Source organism: Oncorhynchus mykiss, chromosome 11 (assembly GCF_057628025.1).
Source record: "Oncorhynchus mykiss isolate SJ-2025 chromosome 11, ASM5762802v1, whole genome shotgun sequence".
Taxonomy (NCBI): Eukaryota; Metazoa; Chordata; class Actinopteri; order Salmoniformes; family Salmonidae; genus Oncorhynchus; species Oncorhynchus mykiss.
This window is the reverse complement of record NC_143032.1, coordinates 17,576,827-17,597,750: the sequence shown is the minus strand read 5'-3', so window position 1 is coordinate 17,597,750 and position 20,924 is coordinate 17,576,827. Positions and strand designations below refer to the sequence as shown.

At 44.2% G+C, this 20,924-nt stretch overlaps 1 protein-coding gene across 2 annotated transcripts in view; it reads left to right on the top strand.

Moving 5' to 3' along the window:
• Positions 1 to 16,588, top strand: part of cntnap2a (contactin associated protein 2a) — a 262,480-nt gene extending 245,892 nt beyond the window's left edge. For both annotated transcript variants that reach the window (XM_036935092.2, XM_090189632.1), the window contains 3 exons: positions 13,025 to 13,303; positions 13,882 to 13,953; positions 14,230 to 16,588. In XM_036935092.2, the coding sequence (XP_036790987.2) occupies positions 13,025 to 13,303; positions 13,882 to 13,953; positions 14,230 to 14,432 (554 nt within the window). In that variant the 3' untranslated portion in view covers positions 14,433 to 16,588. The remainder of the gene's footprint in view (positions 1 to 13,024; positions 13,304 to 13,881; positions 13,954 to 14,229) is intronic.
• The last annotated feature ends 4,336 nt before the right edge of the window (positions 16,589 to 20,924 follow it).

The window sequence follows — 20,924 nt, the reverse complement described above, 5'->3', positions numbered from 1 at the left end:
ACAAGAAATAACTACATTGAAGACCTGCACCGTAGCGTTGTTTGTAGCTGCTTCTATGCGTGCAGAACAAATTCTCTACTTCCTGTTTGCGTAGTCTTTCTAAGTACCAGAAAGCTCCACTAGGGGGCAAATAACACCATTGAACACAATGAAAATCCAATTTAACCATTGTAATAAAATAATCTGTTACCTTCTAACAGGATGGCAGCACAAGCACAAATAGAGATAAAATTAATCACTAACCTTTGATGATCTTCATCAGATGACACTCATAGGACTTCATGTTACCCAATACATGTATGTTTTGTTTGATAAAGTTCATATTTATATAAAAAAATCTGAGTTTACATTGGCGTGTTAAGTTCACTAATTCCAAAAACATCCAGTGATTTTGCATAGCCACATCAATTCAACAGAAATACTCATCATAAATATTTATGAAAATACAAGTTATACACATGGAATTATAGATATACCTCTCCTTAATGCAACCGCTGTGTCAGATTTCAAAAAAACTACGGAAAAAGCAAACCATGCAATAATCTGAGACGGCGCTCAGAAAATAAATACAATTATCCGCCATGTTGGAGTCAACAGAAATCAGAAATCACATTATAAATATTCCCTTACCTTTGATGATCTTCATCAGAATGCACTCCCAGGAATCCTAGTTCCACAATAAATGCTTGATTTGTTCGATAATGTCCATTATTTATGTCCAAGTAGCTACTTTTGTTAGTGCATTTAGTATACAAATCCAGACGCTCGTGCAGGTCCATCCGAACGTCGGACGAAAACTTCAAAAAGTTATATTACAGGTCGAAGAAACTTGTCAAACTAAGTATGGAATCAATCTTTAAGGTGTTGTTTTCATAAATCTTCAATAAAGTTCCAACCGGAGAAATACTTTGTGTGTAGAGAAGCCAAGGAACGCAGGTCGCTATCATGTGAATTGCGCGTGACCAGGACCTGGCTCTCTGCCAAACACCTGGCTCATTCAGCTCCCATTGAGCAGTAGACGTCTAATTCAAGTTTCTAAAGACGGTTGAGTGGAAGCCCTAGGAAGTGCAACTTCATCCATATCCCACTGTGAATTCAATAGGGGCTGGGTTGAAAATCGACCAACCTCAGATTTCTCACTTCCTGTTTGGATTTCTTCTCAGGTTTTTGCCTGCCATATGAGTTCTGTTATACTCACAGACATCATTCAAACAGTTTTAGAAACTTCAGAGTGTTTTCTACCCAATACTAATAATACTATGCATATATTAGCAACTGGGTCTGAGGAGCAGGCCGTTTACTCTGGGCACCTCTGGGCACCTTTCATCCAAGCTACTCAATACTGCCCCTACAGCCATAATACGTTTTTTTAAACAGAGAACTGTTGGATATCTTCTGATATACACTACTAGTCAAAAGTTTGGACACACCTCCTCATTCCAGGGTTTTTCTTTATTTTACTATTTTTATTTTTACATCAAAACTATGAAATAGCAATCATGGAATCATGTAGTAACCAAAAAAATAGATTTTTCAAAGTAACCATCCTTTGCCTTGATGACAGCTTTGCACACTCATGGCATTCTCTCAACCAGCTTCATGAGGTAGTCACCTGGAATGCATTTCAATCAACAGGCGTGCCTTGTTAAAAGTTAATTTGTAGAATTTCTTTCCATCTTAATGCATTTGAGCCAATCAGTTGTTTTGTTACAAGGTAGGGGGTATACAGAAGATAGCCCTATTTGGTAAAGGACCAAGTCCATATTATGGTAAGAACAGCTAAAATACGCATAGAGAAACCACAGTCCATCATTACTTTTAGACATCAGTCAGTCGGTCAGTCAATACAAAACATTTCAAGGACTTTGAAAGTTTCTTCAAGTGTAGTCGCAAAAACCATCGAGCACGATGATGAAACTGGATTTTGTTGAAGACCGACACAGGATAGGTTATTTACAGTTAACGGCACATCAGAAATTTCAGCCCAAATAAATGCTTCACAGAGTTCAGTAACAGACACATCTCAACTTCAACTGTTCAGAGGAGACTGCGTGAATCAGGCATTCGTGGTCGAATTGCTGCAAAGAAACCATTACTAAAGGACACCAATAAGAATAAGAGACAAGCTTGGGCCAAGAAACGCAAGCAATGGACATTAGACCGGTGGAAATATGTTCTTTGGTCTGAGGAGTCCAAATTATAGATTTTTGGTTCCAACCGTCGTGTCTTTGTGAGACTCAGAGTAGGTGAACGGATGATCTCTGCATGTGTGTTTCCCACCGTGAAGCATGGATGAGGAGGTGTGATGGTGTGGGGTGCTTTGCTGGTGACACTGTCAGTGATTTATTTTGGAGTTCAAGGCACACTTAACCAGCATGACTACCACAGCTTTCTGCAGCGATACGCCATCCCATCTGGTTTGCGCTTAGTGGGACGATCATCTGTTTTTCAACAGGACAATGACCCAACACACCTCCAGGCTGTGTAAGGGCTATTTGACCAAGAAGGAGAGTGATCGAGTGTTGCATCAGATGACCTGGCCTCCTTCAAAACTGTTGGAAAAGCATTCCAGGTGAAGCTGGTTGAGAGAATGCCATAAGTGTTCAAAGCTGTCACCAAGGCAAAGGGTGGCTTCTTTGAAGAATCTAAAATATATTTTGATTTGTTTAACACTTTTTTGTTTACTACATGATTCCATATGTGTTATTTCATTGTGTTGATGTCTTCACTATTATTCTACAATGTAGAAAATAGTATAAATAAATAAAAACCCTTGAATGAGTGTGTCCAAACTTTTGACTGGTACTGTATAGACTGTGCTTGAAATAGACATTTTCTTAAAGGTAATTATTTTGATAATGGATGGTGATGTTTATATCTGTGTGTCTGCTGAGGCAGTGTGTCTGTAGTCTGTATAATCTCTGTGTGTCTGCTGAGGCAGTGTATTCTGTAGTCTATATAATCTCTGTGTGTCTGCTGATGCAGTGTGTTCTGTAGTCTATATAATCTCTGTGTGTCTGCTGAGGCAGTGTGTTCTGTAGTCTATATCATCTCTGTGTGTCTGCTGAGGCAGTGTGTTCTGTAGACTATATAATCTCTGTGTGTCTGCTGAGGCAGTGTGTTCTGTAGTCTATATAATCTCTGCGTGTCTGCTGAGGCAGTGTGTTCTGTAGTCTATATAATCTCTGTGTGTCTGCTGAGGCAGTGTGTTCTGTAGTCTATATAATCTCTGTGTGTCTGCTGAGGCAGTGTGTTCTGTAGTCTATATCATCTTTGTGTGTCTGCTGAGGCAGTGTGTTCTGTAGTCTATATAATCTCTGTGTGTCTGCTGAGGCAGTGTGTTCTGTAGTCTATATCATCTTTGTGTGTCTGCTGAGGCAGTGTGTTCTGTAGTCTATATAATCTCTGTGTGTCTGCTGAGGCAGTGTGTTCTGTAGTCTATATCATCTCTGTGTCCTCTAATACTGATATATCTGTTTTATATATCACTCTGGTCTCTCTCAGCGTGTGTGTGTGTGTGTGTGTGTGTGTGTGTGTGTGTGTGTGTGTGTGTGTGTGTGTGTGTGTGTGTGTGTGTGTGGATGAGGTCACAATCTGCTTTTTTGCCTTTTTTCTCATATCCTTCTGTGGATGTGTCTATGGCTAGTACACTATGGATTCCTGATCCATATCTACAATAATCCAGACACCAGGCTTTCCCTTGGCTCTGTGTGTGAATGGGGGTGGGACTGTGCTGCACAGTGAGAGCACGACAGACACTGCAGAGAGAGAAAACAAGTACATCTGGGAAACAAGGCTAGGAGAACCACTCGCCTGCAGCAGTGATCTCGGTCAGAGAGAAAAAACTAAACAAAAGAAACCGGGTCTACAAAGATACACTGACTAGAAGTCTGACAGGTAATGTTACCTTCATCTACAAGAAAAATAGAAGTGTGTGTGTGTGTGTGTGTGTGTGTGTGTGTGTGTGTGTGTGTGTGTGTGTGTGTGTGCGCGCGCGCATACGTGTGAACATACGTGCTTGAGAGAGAGAGACATTTTCTAATTTGATTAAATTAATTTAATTTCAATTGGGTTTGATTGAAATGTGTTTTTGAATCTTATTTTATTTGTCTGGTAATTCCCTCGTTGGTATTGTTTGCAATTTATTTTCGTCATGGTACAGTATAGTGTATGGCTGGCTGGGTTAGGATCTTCTGTGGTGGGAGTTTTGTATGCCTTATACTGGCAGTGTGTGCCCATGTGTGTATTTATAAGGAAGTTGAAGTGAGACTAGCATGTAGGCTTTCTACATTGAAGAAGACGTTGTGTGTGTTGTATATGGGTGACGTGTGTGTGTGTGTGTGTGTGTGTGTGTGTGTGTGTGTGTGTGTGTGTGTGTGTGTGTGTGTGTGTGTCCGCGTGTTTGCGTGTGCGTGCGTGCATGTGTGTCCTTGCATATTCCCAGGGGTGTGTAAGTTGTGTGTGTGTGTAGGCAGGTAGACTGCAGTAGGAGGGCATTACAAGGACAGGTGCAGTTACCACCTCCTAGACAGTACATTCATCCATCCTCTCTTTAGCCTTCTCTCTTTTCCCCTTTCTTTCTGTTTCTCTCTCTCTCTCCCTGATCAGTGTGCTTTAGTAGCATCTCTCTGTTCTCTTTGAGGCGGTGGTATGTCTGTTACGCTCTATTGTGTGAGAGCGTGACTGGCTGTGTGCGTGCGTGTGTGTGTGTTACTCATCAAGGGTTAGAATAGAAAGGAGCTGTGTTCGATTACTCATGCTAACTGCACTAACCATATAATTTGTGAGGTGAATTGAGTATATAGCATGCTTATTGGTCATAGTATGGATATAGTTAGTCAAAAGTTCCCGGATGTCGTACTAAATTCACCAAAATATGAAGTATTTTTGTACATTAGGGCCCACAATGCAATTCCTCAGGAAATGGGCGTGGCTTCACATCGTTTCGAAATTTGAAGAAAATGGCGGAAAATATGCAGTCAAAGTACAACGAGAGCGGATACAAATTCATTGCTTTAACTAATTATGACGAATGTTAAGAAAATGTTGAGCAATGTAATAAAGTAATGACTTTTCAAATATGTTACGATACATGTTATATTGGCTAACAATTTGTTAACTACACTTTCCTTACGAACCACATAGCATATCATTACATCCAGTATGTACCGGTATGTTGTTAGCTAGCTACCTAACGTTAGTTGGCTACTTATACATCAAACTTGCCAGTATATAAACTATATGATATCTAACTACAGTAACTACCCAGCATTTATTGACTTGATTATGCCCGTCATTCTTAGCTTAGCTAATGGTATAGTCGTTGGGCGTTCTCAATGGACATTCGGGTGCTTTCTAAATTCGCTCCGGTTATCTACTCCGATATCAGAGCACTCTGGTCTGTGTACCAGAGCGCAGAATAATGAATTTATGAGTGCTCAACACTCTTTGAATATGGCCGGTGTCAGTAAACATGGGCAAAAAAGCGTAATTAAATTGTTGCCAGCAGCACAGTTACAGTCACCAACGCTCTGGATAACATGAAAACTGCCTAACCAGCTCTGCTAGGGCGAGTCAAATCGCCAGAGAAATGAGAGGTGTTCTCTCATTTGTGTCTGGAAGAAGCTAGCTAGCAAGCTAGCTAATGTTAGCTTGGGCGCTTGACTGCCGTTAGAACGCTCAAATCAACCCTACTCCCTGGCCCGAGCGTCCAGTGTGTGCTACGAGAGCGAAACACTCTTGATTTACAAACGGACAATCTGACAATGCTCTGAATGTATGAGCGTACTCTGGCACTCCAGATTGAATTTAAGAACACACCCGAAGTCGTAAAATGTCTAACTAGTCATTTGTCATGCTAACTAGCTAGCAAGAGGTTACATAACAACAGCATCAAGTTCCGGTAGACAGGCTGAGAGCTAGTACACTCAACTGAAAACATACTGTTTGTTTTCAGTATACTAAAATGAACTAATAGAAAATATTATGTAGTATATACTCATTAAGTATGTAGTATACAGTAGGTTAGTATGGGTATACGAACACAGCTAGGATCATTTTGTTTCTCATTATTACCAATCCTCCTTTTAGTCTCTCTCTCTCTCTCCATCCCTCTCATGCCCTTCTTTCTTTTTTTCCCTTCTTCTTTTTTCTCTCGCTCTCTCTTACTCTCTCGTTCTGCCTTAAGCTTCCATTTGTTGCCATGGTAACCCTGTTTGATCCTTTCACCCTTTCTCTCCTCTGGTCGTCCCTCCATTTAAGTGCTTCTCTCATCACCCCTTTTCCCCTCTCACTGTCCCCTCTCCCCCCTTTCTATCAACCACTCACATCCCTTTCTCTCCACCTTTGTCCTCCCTCCACCTGTCCTTCTCCTCATCCTCAACCAATCGCTCCCTCCCTCTTACCCCCCTTTCCCCCATCATCCCGCTTTTCTCACCCAATAACAGCTCCGGTCAGCTCTTGTATTCGCAGTTCCTCCCAATACATTTTTATCAATTCTCATTGGACCAAAGGGACCAACCAACTGGTGTGTATCACAGGAGGTTGGTGGCACCTTAATTGGGGAGAACAAGCTCGTGGTAGTGGCTGGAGCGGAATAACTGGAATGGTATCCATGTGTTTGATGCCATTCCATTGGCTCCGTTCCAGACAGTATTATGAGCCGTCCTCCCCTCAGCAGCCTCCACTGGTGTGTATGACGTAGATCTGATGCATTGTGCTGGTGTCATTACTGAAATAGAACAGTCATCTACATTCAGCCGTAACAGGAGTTACAGGTCGTGGGGAACTGGAGAGCTAAGCCTAGAAGGGCTGTTAGGAACAGGCTGGTCCACAGGCACAATCATGTTTGTGTCACATTGGAAGAGTATGATTAGCATGGTTCAATCTTTTTGGGCCTCAGCCAACTCCTGTCTGTCTGTCTGTCTGTCTGTCTGTCTGTCTGTCTGTCTGTCTGTCTGTCTGACCATCTGTCTGTCTGACCATCTGTCTGTCCGTCCGTCTGTCTGTCTGACCGTCTGTCTGTCTGTCCGTCTGTCTGTCTGTCCGTCTGACCGTCTGTCTGGCTGTCCGTCTGACCGTCTGTCTGGCTATCCGTCTGTCTGTCTGTCCATCTGTCTGACCGTCTGTCTGTCTGTCTGTCTGACCGTCTGTCAGTTCGTCTGTCTGTCTGTCCGTCCGTCCGTCTGTCTGTCTGTCTGTCTGTCTGTCTGACCATCTGTCCGTCCGTCTGTCTGTCTGTCTGTCTGTCTGTCTGACCGTCTGTCTGTCTGTCTGACCGTCTGTCTGGCTGTCCGTCTGACCGTCTGTCAGGCTGTCTGTCTGACCGTCAGTCTGTCTGTCTGTCTGTCTGTCGGTCTGATCGTCTGTCCGTCAGTCAGTATTTCTGTCAGAGACGGTCTGATTGTCTGTCTTGTTGATTATGCCAAGACAAGCCTGTATGGCAAAGCTTAATACCTGGGACCAGCCTATTAGTGGACCAGCCTGAGCCTTTAAGTGTTATATCAGTATCTTATTAGTATTCAAGTCCACTCTCTGAGAGATGTGCATATGCTCAGTAATATTGCTGAGAGAGGGAGAAGAGAGAGGCAGAAGAGAGAGGGAGAACACATGTTTAGTAATACAAGCAGATCATGAAAAGAGGCGAATCATACTCATATTCATTGTATATTCATGAGAATGTTATCAGTGCTTATTCTGAGGCAGTGAAGCAACACAGGCACAAGCGAAAACACACACACACATCCTGGACAGCCAGTATCTCCATAAGCTTCCTCTCAAGCAGCACGTTATCTCTCCTAAACAAGGTGTGTGTGTGTGTGTGGTGTGTGTGTGTGTGTGTGTGTGTGTATTGTGTGTGTGTGGTGTGTGTGTGTGTGTGTGTGTGTGTGTGTGGTGTGTGTGTGTGTGTGTGTGTGTGGTGTGTGTGTGTGTGTGTGTGTGTGTGTGTGTGGTGTGTGTGTGTGTGTGTGTGTGTAGCTCCTTTGACAGGGCCATCAGCAGTGACCTGATATCAAAGCGTTTCTCCAGCCATGCACTGCATTGTGGGATTGGAACGGATGACCAAAGGCTCATTAATCTGTCAGCTCTGGACAGTGCCTTAGATCTGAACACACACACACACACTCTGATACATAGCCTGAATCTGTATATCTCGTGTCTGTAGGAGGTCCAGTTACACACACACACACTAAACACACACAACACATTCTGATACCTAGCCTGAATCTGTCAAACATTATCGCCGCAGAGAGAAATCTGGTATCTTGTGTCTGTAGGAGATCCAGTTACACACACACACACAAGCACAGACACACACACACAAGCACAGACACACACACACACACTCACACACACTCAATATTCTGTGTGTTTGAGGTTGTTAGTCTGTTTTTCTGCTGCATCCCCCCCCCCCCCCTCTGTGTTAACGTTGCGTTTGAACCTCCTCCATTCTTTGAAGCCTGAGGAGGAGGAGTGGAACGAGAGACACAGAGAGAGAAAGAGTAATGACAATACATTTGATCTTTTGAATACTTTTCAAAACACTCAAAGCTCTCCACCGACGGATACACAACAAAAATAATAGAAATATAAAGCGAGACAAAGAAAGGAAGAGAAGGGAGAGACAGAGAAGAGAGAGACAGAGACGGGAGAGAGACAGAGACGAGAGAGAGACAGAGACGGGAGAGAGACAGAGAAGAGAGAGACAGAGACGGGAGAGAGACAGAGAAGAGAGAGACAGAGAAGAGAGAGACAGAGACGAGAGAGAGACAGAGACGGGAGAGAGACAGAGAAGAGAAGGGAGAGACAGAGAAGAGAGAGACAGAGACGGGAGAGAGACAGAGACGGGAGAGAGACAGAGAAGAGAAGGGAGAGACAGAGAAGAGAGAGACAGAGAAGAGAGAGACAGAGAAGAGAGAGACAGAGAAGAGAAGGGAGAGACAGAGAAGAGAGAGACAGAGAAGAGAAGGGAGAGACAGAGAAGAGAGAGACAGAGACGGGAGAGGGACAGAGACAGGAGAGAGACAGAGACGGGAGAGAGACAGAGACGAGAGAGAGACAGAGACGGGAGAGAGACAGAGAAGAGAAGGGAGAGACAGAGAAGAGAGAGACAGAGACGGGAGAGAGACGAGAGAGAGACAGAGACGGGAGAGAGACAGAGAAGAGAGAGACAGAGACGGGAGAGAGACAGAGAAGAGAGAGACAGAGACGGGAGAGAGACAGAGATGGGAGAGAGACAGAGAAGGGAGAGAGACAGAGACGGGAGAGAGACAGAGACGGGAGAGAGACAGAGACGAGAGAGACAGAGAAGAGAGAGACAGAGAAGAGAAGGGAGAGAGACAGAGAAGAGAGAGACAGAGACGGGAGAGAGACAGAGACGAGACAGAGACGGAAGAGAGACAGAGAAGAGAGAGACAGAGACGGGAGAGAGACAGAGATGGAGAGAGACAGAGAAGAGAAGGGAAAGACAGAGAAGAGAGAGACAGAGAAGAGAGAGACAGAGAAGAGAAGGGAGAGACAGAGAAGAGAGAGACAGAGAAGAGAAGGGAGAGACAGAGAAGAGAAGGGAGAGACAGAGAAGAGAGAGACAGAGACGGGAGAGAGACAGAGACGGGAGAGTGACAGAGACGGGAGAGAGACAGAGACGAGAGAGAGACAGAGACGGGAGAGAGACAGAGAGGAGAAGGGAGAGACAGAGAAGAGAGAGACAGAGACGGGAGAGAGACAGAGACGAGAGAGAGACAAAGACGGGAGAGAGACAGAGACGGGAGAGAGACAGAGAAGAGAGAGACAGAGACGGGAGAGAGACAGAGAAGGGAGAGAGACAGAGACGGGAGAGAGACAGAGACGGGAGAGAGACAGAGACGGGAGAGAGACAGAGAAGAGAGAGACAGAGAAGAGAAGGGAGAGAGACAGAGACGAGAGAGAGACAGAGACGGGAGAGAGACAGAGAAGGGAGAGAGACAGAGACGAGAGAGCGACAGAGACGGGAGAGAGACAGAGACGGGAGAGAGACAGCGACGAGAGAGAGACAGAGACGGGAGAGAGACAGAGACGGGAAAGAGACAGAGAAGGGAGAGAGACAGAGACGGGAGAGAGACAGAGACGGGAGAGAGACAGAGACGGGAGAGAGACAGAGACGGGAGAGACACAGAGAAGGGAGAGAGACAGAGACGGGAGAGAGACAGAGACGGGAGAGAGACAGAGACGGGAGAGAGACAGAGACGGGAGAGAGACAGAGAAGGGAGAGAGACAGAGACGGGAGAGAGACAGAGACGGGAGAGAGACAGAGACGGGAGAGAGACAGAGACGGGAGAGAGACAGAGATGTGAGCGAGACAGAGACGGGAGAGAGACAGAGACGGGAGAGAGACAGAGAAGAGACAGACAGAGATGGGAGATAGACAGAGACGGGAGAGAGACAGAGAAGGGAGAGAGACAGAGACGGGAGAGAGACAGAGACGGGAGAGAGACAGAGACGGGAGAGAGACAGAGACGGGAGAGAGACAGAGAAGGGAGAGAGACAGAGACGGGAGAGAGACAGAGAAGAGACAGACAGAGACGGGAGAGAGACAGAGACGGGAGAGAGACAGAGACGGGAGAGAGACAGAGACGTGAGAGAGACAGAGAAGAGAGAGACAGAGAAGAGAGAGACAGAGAAGAGAGAGAGACAGAGACGGGAGAGAGACAGAGAAGAGAGAGAGACAGAGACGGGAGAGAGACAGAGAAGAGACAGACAGAGACGGGAGAGAGACAGAGATGTGAGAGAGACAGAGACGTGAGAGAGACAGAGAAGAGAGAGACAGAGAAGGGAGAGACAGAGACGGGAGAGACAGAGACGGGAGAGAGACAGAGAAGGGAGAGAGACAGAGACGGGAGAGAGACAGAGAAGAGACAGACAGAGACGGGAGAGAGACAGAGACGGGAGAGAGACAGAGACGGGAGAGAGACAGAGACGTGAGAGAGACAGAGACGTGAGAGAGACAGAGAAGAGAGAGACAGAGAAGAGAGAGACAGAGACGGGAGAGAGACAGAGAAGGGAGAGAGACAGAGACGGGAGAGAGACAGAGAAGAGACAGACAGAGACGGGAGAGAGACAGAGACGGGAGAGAGACAGAGACGGGAGAGAGACAGAGACGGGAGAGAGACAGAGACGTGAGAGAGACAGAGAAGGGAGAGAGACAGAGACGGGAGAGAGACAGAAAAGAGACAGACAGAGACGGGAGAGAGACAGAGACGGGAGAGAGACAGAGACGGGAGAGAGACAGAGACGTGAGAGAGACAGAGACGTGAGAGAGACAGAGAAGAGAGAGACAGAGAAGAGAGAGACAGAGAAGAGAGAGAGACAGAGACGGGAGAGAGACAGAGAAGAGAGAGACAGAGAAGAGAGAGACAGAGAAGAGAGAGACAGAGAAGAGAGAGACAGAGAAGAGAGAGAGACAGAGACGGGAGAGAGACAGAGAAGAGAGAGACAGAGAAGAGAGAGACAGAGAAGAGAGAGACAGAGAAGAGAGAGACAGAGAAGAGAGAGAGACAGAGAAGGTGAAAGGAGCAGGGAGGTGGAGAAAGATAGTGGAGAACGAGTGAAGGGAGTTTGTGTGTTATTGTAATGTTATCTGTTTTCCCTGACTGACCGTAAAACCTCCTGGCCCTATTCTACAGACTCTAACTTGGGTCCTGTGTTTTTCCTGTTCAGGGTGTGTGGCCAAAGGGCCCAACAGTACATACACACAGTATAAGCCCATGTAAGGTAGTGTATACACTTCTTACTATGATATTATTAATGAGTCCCAGTCCAGTTATTGGACGAAATGGTCCTCTAAGAACTGACTTTATTTTAGTAATAATTCTTAATTCTTTGAGAATCAATTGGAGCTTTTTACCAGAATAACAAGACAAACACAAGTTCTTTATACAATCAACACTTAATAACGCTCATCAAAATATTTGCAAACATAATGAGAGTGATCATGTAGAATGAAATAGAATGAAAGACGAGAAGAGAGACCTCGGTGTGTGTAAATATTAAGAGTGTTATACTCAGTTTGTGGGCAAAGTCTTTGACCATTGGCTAGGCCACATCGAGCAGAACAAAGGAGAAGAGATGGCCTTGTATTCTCTGGTCCTGAGTGGATTCCTTGATCTTGTTGCCTGCTGATGGCTGTGTGTCCTTTCTTGTTGCTCTTTTCCTATCCTCTGAGTTGGGTGGTTCCTTGGACTACTCCTTGTTGCTTGTGTCCCTTGTTGCTCTGTTTTTTGGAAATAACGTGTCTTCTTCTTTCCTTGAAGAAGGTGTGTTTAAAGGTTCAGGCTACACTAGCTCTTAAGTCTTATGTCTCCTTCTGAGAATCTTTAGTGTACGGGCTCTTCTGTCCCAATTAACATACTGAATAGGTACTACTTTCCAAAAAAGGTACTGCAAACCAGCTCTTCTGTCTGTCTGTCTGTCTGTCTCTCTCTTCCTCCCCTTCTTTCCTGTCTCTAACAGCACGGAAGATTAGTCATTGCAACTGATTTAAAAACCTGCTCACACATTCTAATGACGTTGTTTGTGTGTGCGTGTGTGTGCGTGTGCGTGCGTGCGTGCGTGCGTGTGTGTGTGCATGCGTGCGCGCGTGTGTGTGTGTGCGTGTGTGTGCGTGTGTGTGTGCGTGTGTGTGTGCGTGTGTGTGTGTGTGCGTGTGTGTGTGTGCGTGTGTGTGTGCGTGTGTGTGTGCGTGTGTGTTGTATCCCATGGTGGTGATGTCTTGATGATTTCCCTGTAAATGTGCTGATGCAGGTGTCTGATAGCTGGTAGGAAGAAAGTGCTGTGGCCAGTGGCTTACTGTACACTCTGCTGCAGTTGGTTTGCTGGAAATATAAGTGCTGATTATGTACATTTCCTTCCTCTCCTCATTTCTCAGCCTTCTGCTTTGGACTATTAATACTGGGTGCTGCCTTAAAGTTTTGTATCGTAAAATACAATCTTGTTAAAACTCAAACCACTATCTGCCTCGCTCTGTTTCTCTCTCTCTTTCTCTCCTCAGAGACCGGCGTGATAGACCCAGCGCTTATAGAGCGTTATAACACTCCAGGGTTCATAGGCTGTCTGTCACGCGTCCAGTTCAACGGAGTCACACCCCTGAAAACAGCCCTAAGAAACCTTGTAGCAGATAGACCGATAGACAGACATCCAGACAAACCGACAGACAGACAGTCTGTGCCAGTGTCCTACCAGGGTAAGCTGGTAGAATCTAACTGTGGAGCCTCGCCTCTCACCATCCCACCAATGTCTGCTGCAACCGATCCTTGGCGCCTGGACTCAGGTACGATACCCACACACACATACAAACATTTCTGCAGGAAAAGCAGGCACACACACACATTATCATATTGTGGGTGCTGCAGTCTTCCTTGTGATCCAGTGGAATGGTTGTCTCTACTTGTCTGTCTCTGTCTCTGTTTCTGGTCGATCACATCTATTGATCCAGGAGCCAGAAGCAAAACTGACAGAGCAGATTCATCAGTCTCACGGTCTCTTCTTACTCCTCTTCTTCTCTCTCTCTCTCTCTCTCTCTCTCTCTCTCTCTCTCTCTCTCTCTCTCTATCGTCTATCATCAACCAACTCTCTCTTGCCTTTCTCCAATCCCTGTCACCTCTTTCTCTTTCTTTCTCTCTCTCTTCTCTCTCTCGCTCTCTCTCTCCACTCGTCTACCTGACAGATTTCTCCATCGGGAGGGATAAAAGCCAATTAGTGGGAGACTGGACAGCTTGGCCTGGTGTGGATTCATTAAAGTTGAATGACAGTGGTGTGTGCACGTGCACGTGTGTGCATGTCCGAGCGTGTGTATGTGTGTCTGTATGGCTGATGTGATCTGTATTTCCTGTCTCTGTGTGTCTCCAGGTGCAGAGTTCCCATTTAATGAAGAGAGAGTGATCCCAGATGGAGTCAACAGGAACTCAGCTATTATAGGAGGTATGTTCAGCATATTCACATATCTGTTATCTTTAAAGAGGCGTACCACAGAGACATGACTCTGTGCCAGGTCCAGATGTGATCTTGATCTCTTGGCATTCAGTCGCCTCCGCTGCAGATAAGTGTCTCCAAATGTGTCTCCCATACATGATGTCAACAAATGTATTACAAATGTTCCTCTATAAATTGGTTCTCTAACCTCAACTGGCCATATCAATATTCTTTCTCATAAAATGACATGTACTTCTAAAAGTACTTCTATACCTCCGCCCCCAGGTATCATTGCCGTGGTGATCTTCACCATCCTGTGCACGCTGGCGTTCCTGATTCGCTACATGTTCCGTCACAAGGGCTCCTACCACACCAATGAGTCGAAAGTGGCGGAGCCAGCCAGTGGCGAATCAGCTGACACCACCATCATCGGCACCGACCCCAACCCAGAGACCATCGACGAATCAAAGAAAGAGTGGTTCATCTAACTGCCAATAGAAAGACAGAGAGAGAGAAGGGGTGGCTGTGTATCTAACCAACAATCACATGAGAATTGGAGAGTGGGAGTTTCATCTATTGACCAATCGCAGGAGAGATGGAGAGAGATGTCATCCAATAGTGTCCCTACTGAATGGAGGAGGGGGCAGAAGTGGGTAAAGAATGGTGTACAGAAATCTGATTTTTTTTTCATAAAAGCAGAAGAGAGAAGAGAGTCTATTGGAACGTTGCGTTGAGAGACTAAATCTGTACATAGTAACTGATGAGTCCTTCTTTGTATTGTATTTGGGAGTTGTCAGGAGTCCTTTGAATACATAATAGATATATAATAACAAATCTGGAGCAAATACATATCTCAAGTACATCAAAATGTCATTGATTCAGCTTGGAGTTTGCACTTTTGGGACTATTCTCTTGTCTCCATTGTACCAAACTAAATCAAACTCAATTACCACGGCTCAAGTTATTTGACTTATGTATTTGACCTCTGTATATGAATAATAATAATAACCACTGGATCATACACTAGCACAGACTTGTTTGTTTTTTAAAGGGGCAATCAGGAGTTGCCACATCCACTATTGGACTTATAAATTCATTATATGTACCCATTGATTCTTGAAGAATGTAACTTATAAATGTCTCATGAGCTTAGTTCAACAGTCGTACCCCATCAGAACCTGAAATATAAGCTTGTTTTACTCCAATGTTTGAAAGCAAAGTAAATGTAAACAAACACTATATAGCCTCAAAACATGATTATAACTATAATGTTGATATCATGGATGGTCAGTCCTTGCATTCATAGCTCTGTCTATGAATTTGAGAGTTTCTCCAGCCCCATCCCTCAGCTTTTTACGGAAACGGGCAGGGGACACAAACTGATTGCCACTTTAAACTGAGATCTGACAGGTTATGTTAAATCATCTGTTTCTAAGTTTAACATTTCTGTTGGTCACGCTTACATGTTCATTTTCCATATACACCCCACAAACCAGTTATTACAGAAACATGGATGTCAAAAGTCATGCTGTAAATAGATTTTATTTATAAATATATTTTATTTATATTTGAATATGTTTATTTATTCAGCGACATTGGTACTCTACATTTACAAGACATTTCACATAGTATATGTAATAATTCTAAGCACAGCACATGTATGAGAGAGAAGTTTACTTTAATTTAATTATGACATTAGATTGTATCAACGAGAATTCCTCCTCATCGATGACTGGAGAGGAATGTCTCAAAGCATGATGGGGAAAACATAGATAAACACTCTGCATGGCAGATGGCTTTCTTTCCTTCCTGTGAGTGAACTTTCAGTGTGTATTCTGTTGCCAAACACTTCAGTCTTATGTTCTCGTGTTTGTTTTCCAAGATTGATCAATTCGATCGCTCATGAAACTTCTAATCCCGAGAGTTTGTCTCGTGAGACACAATGAGAACGAGAGAAGGCTAGACATCTTACCTTATGTTGAAAGTGTTGTTTTTGCGTGTAGACAGGGTCGGTGGCATAGAGGGGTGTAGCCTGCGTTCCATAGGACAAGGCTTTGTGGTAGAGCGTGAGGGTTCGAGGCTTGGTCGTACAGTGTTTAATGGTTTAACCCACCGTGCCTTCAGGAGTCAGCCACTATCCTTCCTCTTGGCGACACAACGCGGTTACACAGCACCGTAGTGGTAGAGACAGACCCATGTCAGCGCCAGTCATTTTCCTTCTTTCTTTTTTTAGACATGTACATATTTTTGATATTCATATTTATTTATCATGTCTATCAGTCGTTCCAAATGTTTACTTCATACCGGTGTTACCCGGATACAGTGTGATGATGTCATGACTGCCATTTTTGTAGCTTGTTGTCATGGTTCATTTTTCTTTGTTCTTTTTTTCTATATTGCTTTATAAAATGTTGTGAAATGTTTGTATATCGTCTCGGAAAATTCCACACTAAGGACACCATAACCCACACAGAGAAGACGGAGACTAAAAGCACCAAGACAAGGCCGTCAGCCGTCACCAATGTCTGTTGGTGAGTTTAGCCATCTAATGTTCGTTGTCATGCCACATCTAGCCACCAGGCTACTGTCAGTCATCTCAGTCTTGCTTTCAGCTCTGTACAGTACAATAAAGACCGTATTTACATCCAGGGCTACCGTGTATTCATCTGGTGGGGACCTAGTCAAGGATGGCACAATGTTGGGTATGTGTGTTTGTCAGAGAGAACATGTTTGAGGGAGGGAGAGGGGTGAGAGAGAGAATGCTGAGTCGTCATTTTACAGGTTTGTTAATAAGTAAAGTAGGTCAGATATGAAACAACATTTTTTCTCCTGACTTCATCTGCAGTTAAGTAGGCAACGTTATTCAGATCATGTCCTCCATATTAACTAAGTTGGAGCTGTCAAGTTGATGAGCAGCTGCTCTTAATCATTGTTACAAAGCCACACCCATCCCACTCATGTGTTATATGGAAATAATGACACTCAAATTGACATTCATTAAACAAAATCATTTGGATTTCTATCTGCATGGGATTTCTCTTAATGCGACTCCGTGCTGCCAATGGCAATGTCCAATTTAGGTACAGGCCTAATGACAGAAGCTGCTTGTGCATTTGACAGCTCTAAAGTTGCCGCATATTAGGTTCGGTTTGCAGAACCCAGCTAGGGGAAGCGAACGTTTGTGCCTCGCATACTCCCTTAAAGACCATTGCTTGAAAAACTAGAAAAAAAATGTCAATATCACTGTTTCTCTCTCTTGAGACACCGTAGCAACCACATTTCCAGAACACATTTCCTCAAAATAGTCCGAATTCGTCTAGATCCGTGGTTCCAAAACCGTTTATAGTTCCGTACCCCTTCAAACATTCAACCTCCAGCTGCGTACCCCCTCTAGCACCAGGGTCAGCGCACTCTCAAATGTTGTTTTTTGCCGTCATTGTAAGCCTGCCACACAAACACTATACGATACATTTATTAAACATAAGAATTAGTGTGAGTTTGTCACAAATCAAATCAAAGTTTATTTGTCACGTGCGCCAAATACAAGTACAATAGGTACCTTACAGTGAAATGCTTACTTAAATGCCCTAACCAATAGTGCAAAAAAAGGTATTAGGTGAACAATCGGTAGGTAAATAAATAAAACAGTAAAAACACAGTGAAAAATAACAGTAGCGAGGCTATAACAGTAGCGAGGCTATATACAGTAGCGAGACTATAACAGTAGCGAGGCTATATACAGTAGCGAGGCTATAACAGTAGCGAGGCTATATACAGTAGTGAGGCTATAACAGTAGCGAGGAGATATACAGTAGCGAGGCTATAACAGTAGCAAGGCTATATACAGTAGCGAGGCTATATACAGTAGCGAGGCTATATACAGTAGCGAGGCTATATACAGTAGCGAGGCTATATACAGTAGCGAGGCTATAACAGTAGCGAGGCTATAACAGTAGCGAGGCTATAACAGTAGCGAGGCTATATACAGTAGCGAGGAGATATACAGTAGCGAGGCTATAAGAGTAGCGAGGCTATAACAGTAGCGAGGCTATATACAGTAGCGAGGCTACAACAGTAGCGAGGCTATATACAGTAGCGAGGCTATATACAGTAGCGAGGTTATAACAGTAGCGAGGCTATATACAGTAGCGAGGCTATATACAGTAGCGAGGCTATATACAGTAGCGAGGCTATATACAGTAGCGAGGCTATAACAGTAGCGAGGCTATATACAGTAGCGAGGCTATAACAGTAGCGAGGCTATATACAGTAGCGAGGCTATAACAGTAGCGAGGCTATATACAGTAGTGAGGAGATATACAGTAGCGAGGCTATAAGAGTAGCGAGGCTATAACAGTAGCGAGGCTATATGCAGTAGCGAGGTTATAACAGTAGCGAGGCTATATACAGTAGCGAGGCTATATACAGTAGCGAGGCTATAACAGTAGCGAGGCTATATACAGTAGCGAGGAGATATACAGTAGCGAGGCTATAAGAGTAGCGAGGCTATATACAGTAGCGAGGCTATATACAGTAGCGAGGCTATATACAATAGCGAGGCTATATACAGTAGCGAGGTTATAACAGTAGCGAGGCTATAAGAGTAGCGAGGCTATAACAGTAGCGAGGCTATATACAGTAGCAAGGTTATAACAGTAGCGAGGCTATATACAGTAGCGAGGCTATATACAGTAGCGAGGCTATATACAGTAGCGAGGCTATATACAGTAGCGAGGAGATATACAGTAGCGAGGCTATAAGAGTAGCGAGGCTATATACAGTAGCGAGGCTATAACAGTAGCGAGGCTATATACAGTAGCGAGGCTATATACAATAGCGAGGCTATATACAGTAGCGAGGTTATAACAGTAGCGAGGCTATAAGAGTAGCGAGGCTATAACAGTAGCGAGGCTATATACAGTAGCGAGGCTATAACATTAGCGAGGCTATATACAGTAGCGAGGCTATATACAGTAGCGAGGCTATAACAGTAGCGAGGCTATATACAGTAGCGAGGCTATAACAGTAGCGAGGCTATATACAGTAGCGAGGCTATATACAGTAGCGAGGCTATATACAGTAGCGAGGCTATAACAGTAGCGAGGCTATAAACAGTAGCGAGGCTATAACAGTAGCGAGGCTATATACAGTAGCGAGGCTATATACAGTAGCGAGGCTATATACAGTAGCGAGGCTATAACAGTAGCGAGGCTATATACAGACACTGGTTAGTCGGGCTGATTGAGGTAGTATGTACATGTAGATATGGTTAAAGTGACGATGCATATATGATAAACAGAGAGTAGCAGTAGCGTAAAAGAGGGGGTGGTGGGTGGCGGGACACAATGCAGATAGCTCGGTTAGCAAATGTGCGGGGGCACTTGTGGGAAGTGACAAAAAGCTCTTATAGGACCAGGGCACAAATAATAATATACAATTATAATCAATAATTTTGCTCTTTATTTTGCCATCTTACATATAAAACCTTATTTGTTCATCAAAAATTGTGAATAACTCACCACAGGTGAGAAGGGTGTGCTTGAAAGGATGCACATAACTCTACAGTGTTGGGTTGTATTGGAGAGTCTCAGTCTTTTTCCACACACAATCTGTGCCTGTATTTAGTTGTCATGCTAGTGAGGGCTGAGAATCCACTCTCACGTAGGTACGTGGTTGCAAAGGGCATCAGTGTGAAACATGTCAATACGTTGCCCCTTGATAACCAGTGCACTTCTTCTGTATGTTGTGAAAGCGTTACATGGTCGCTGCCCATATCATTGTATAATGCAGAAAACGCTACATTTGGCTACATATGGACCATTAGCGGGTTTCTCACGAGAGAGTAGTGGATTTAGTGAGTTAGTGGATTTCCCACGAGAGAGTAGTGGATTTAGTGAGTTAGTGGATTTCCCACGAGAGAGTAGTGGATTTAGTGAGTTAGTGGATTTCCCACGAGAGAGTAGTGGATTTAGTGAGTTAGTGGATTTCCCACGAGAGAGTAGTGGATTTAGTGAGTTAGTGGATTTCCCACGAGAGAGTAGTGGATTTAGTGAGTTAGTGGATTTCCAACGAGAGAGTAGTGGATTTAGTGAGTTAGTGGATTTCCCACGAGAGAGTAATGGATTTAGTGAGTTAGTGGATTTCCCACGAGAGAGTAGTGGATTTAGTGAGTTAGTGGATTTCCCACGAGAGAGTAGTGGATTTAGTGAGTTAGTGGATTTCCCACGAGAGAGTAATGGATTTAGTGAGTTAGTGGATTTCCCACGAGAGAGTAATGGATTTAGTGAGTTAGTGGATTTCCCACGAGAGAGTAGTGGATTTAGTGAGTTAGTGGATTTCCCACGAGAGAGTAGTGGATTTAGTGAGTTAGTGGATTTCCCACGAGAGAGTAATGGATTTAGTGAGTTAGTGGATTTCCCACGAGAGAGTAGTGGATTTAGTGAGTTAGTGGATTTCCCACGAGAGAGTAATGGATTTAGTGAGTTAGTGGATTTCCCACGAGAGAGTAATGGATTTAGTGAGTTAGTGGATTTCCCACGAGAGAGTAGTGGATTTAGTGAGTTAGTGGATTTCCCACGAGAGAGTAATGGATTTAGTGAGTTAGTGGATTTCCCACGAGAGAGTAATGGATTTAGTGAGTTAGTGGATTTCCCACGAGAGAGTAATGGATTTAGTGAGTTAGTGGATTTCCCACGAGAGAGTAATGGATTTAGTGAGTTAGTGGATTTCCCACGAGAGAGTAATGGATTTAGTGAGTTAGTGGATTTCCCACGAGAGAGTAATGGATTTAGTGAGTTAGTGGATTTCCCACGAGAGAGTAATGGATTTAGTGAGTTAGTGGATTTCCCACGAGAGAGTAATGGATTTAGTGAGTTAGTGGATTTCCCACGAGAGAGTAATGGATTTAGTGAGTTAGTGGATTTCCCACGAGAGAGTAATGGATTTAGTGAGTTAGTGGATTTCCCACGAGAGAGTAATGG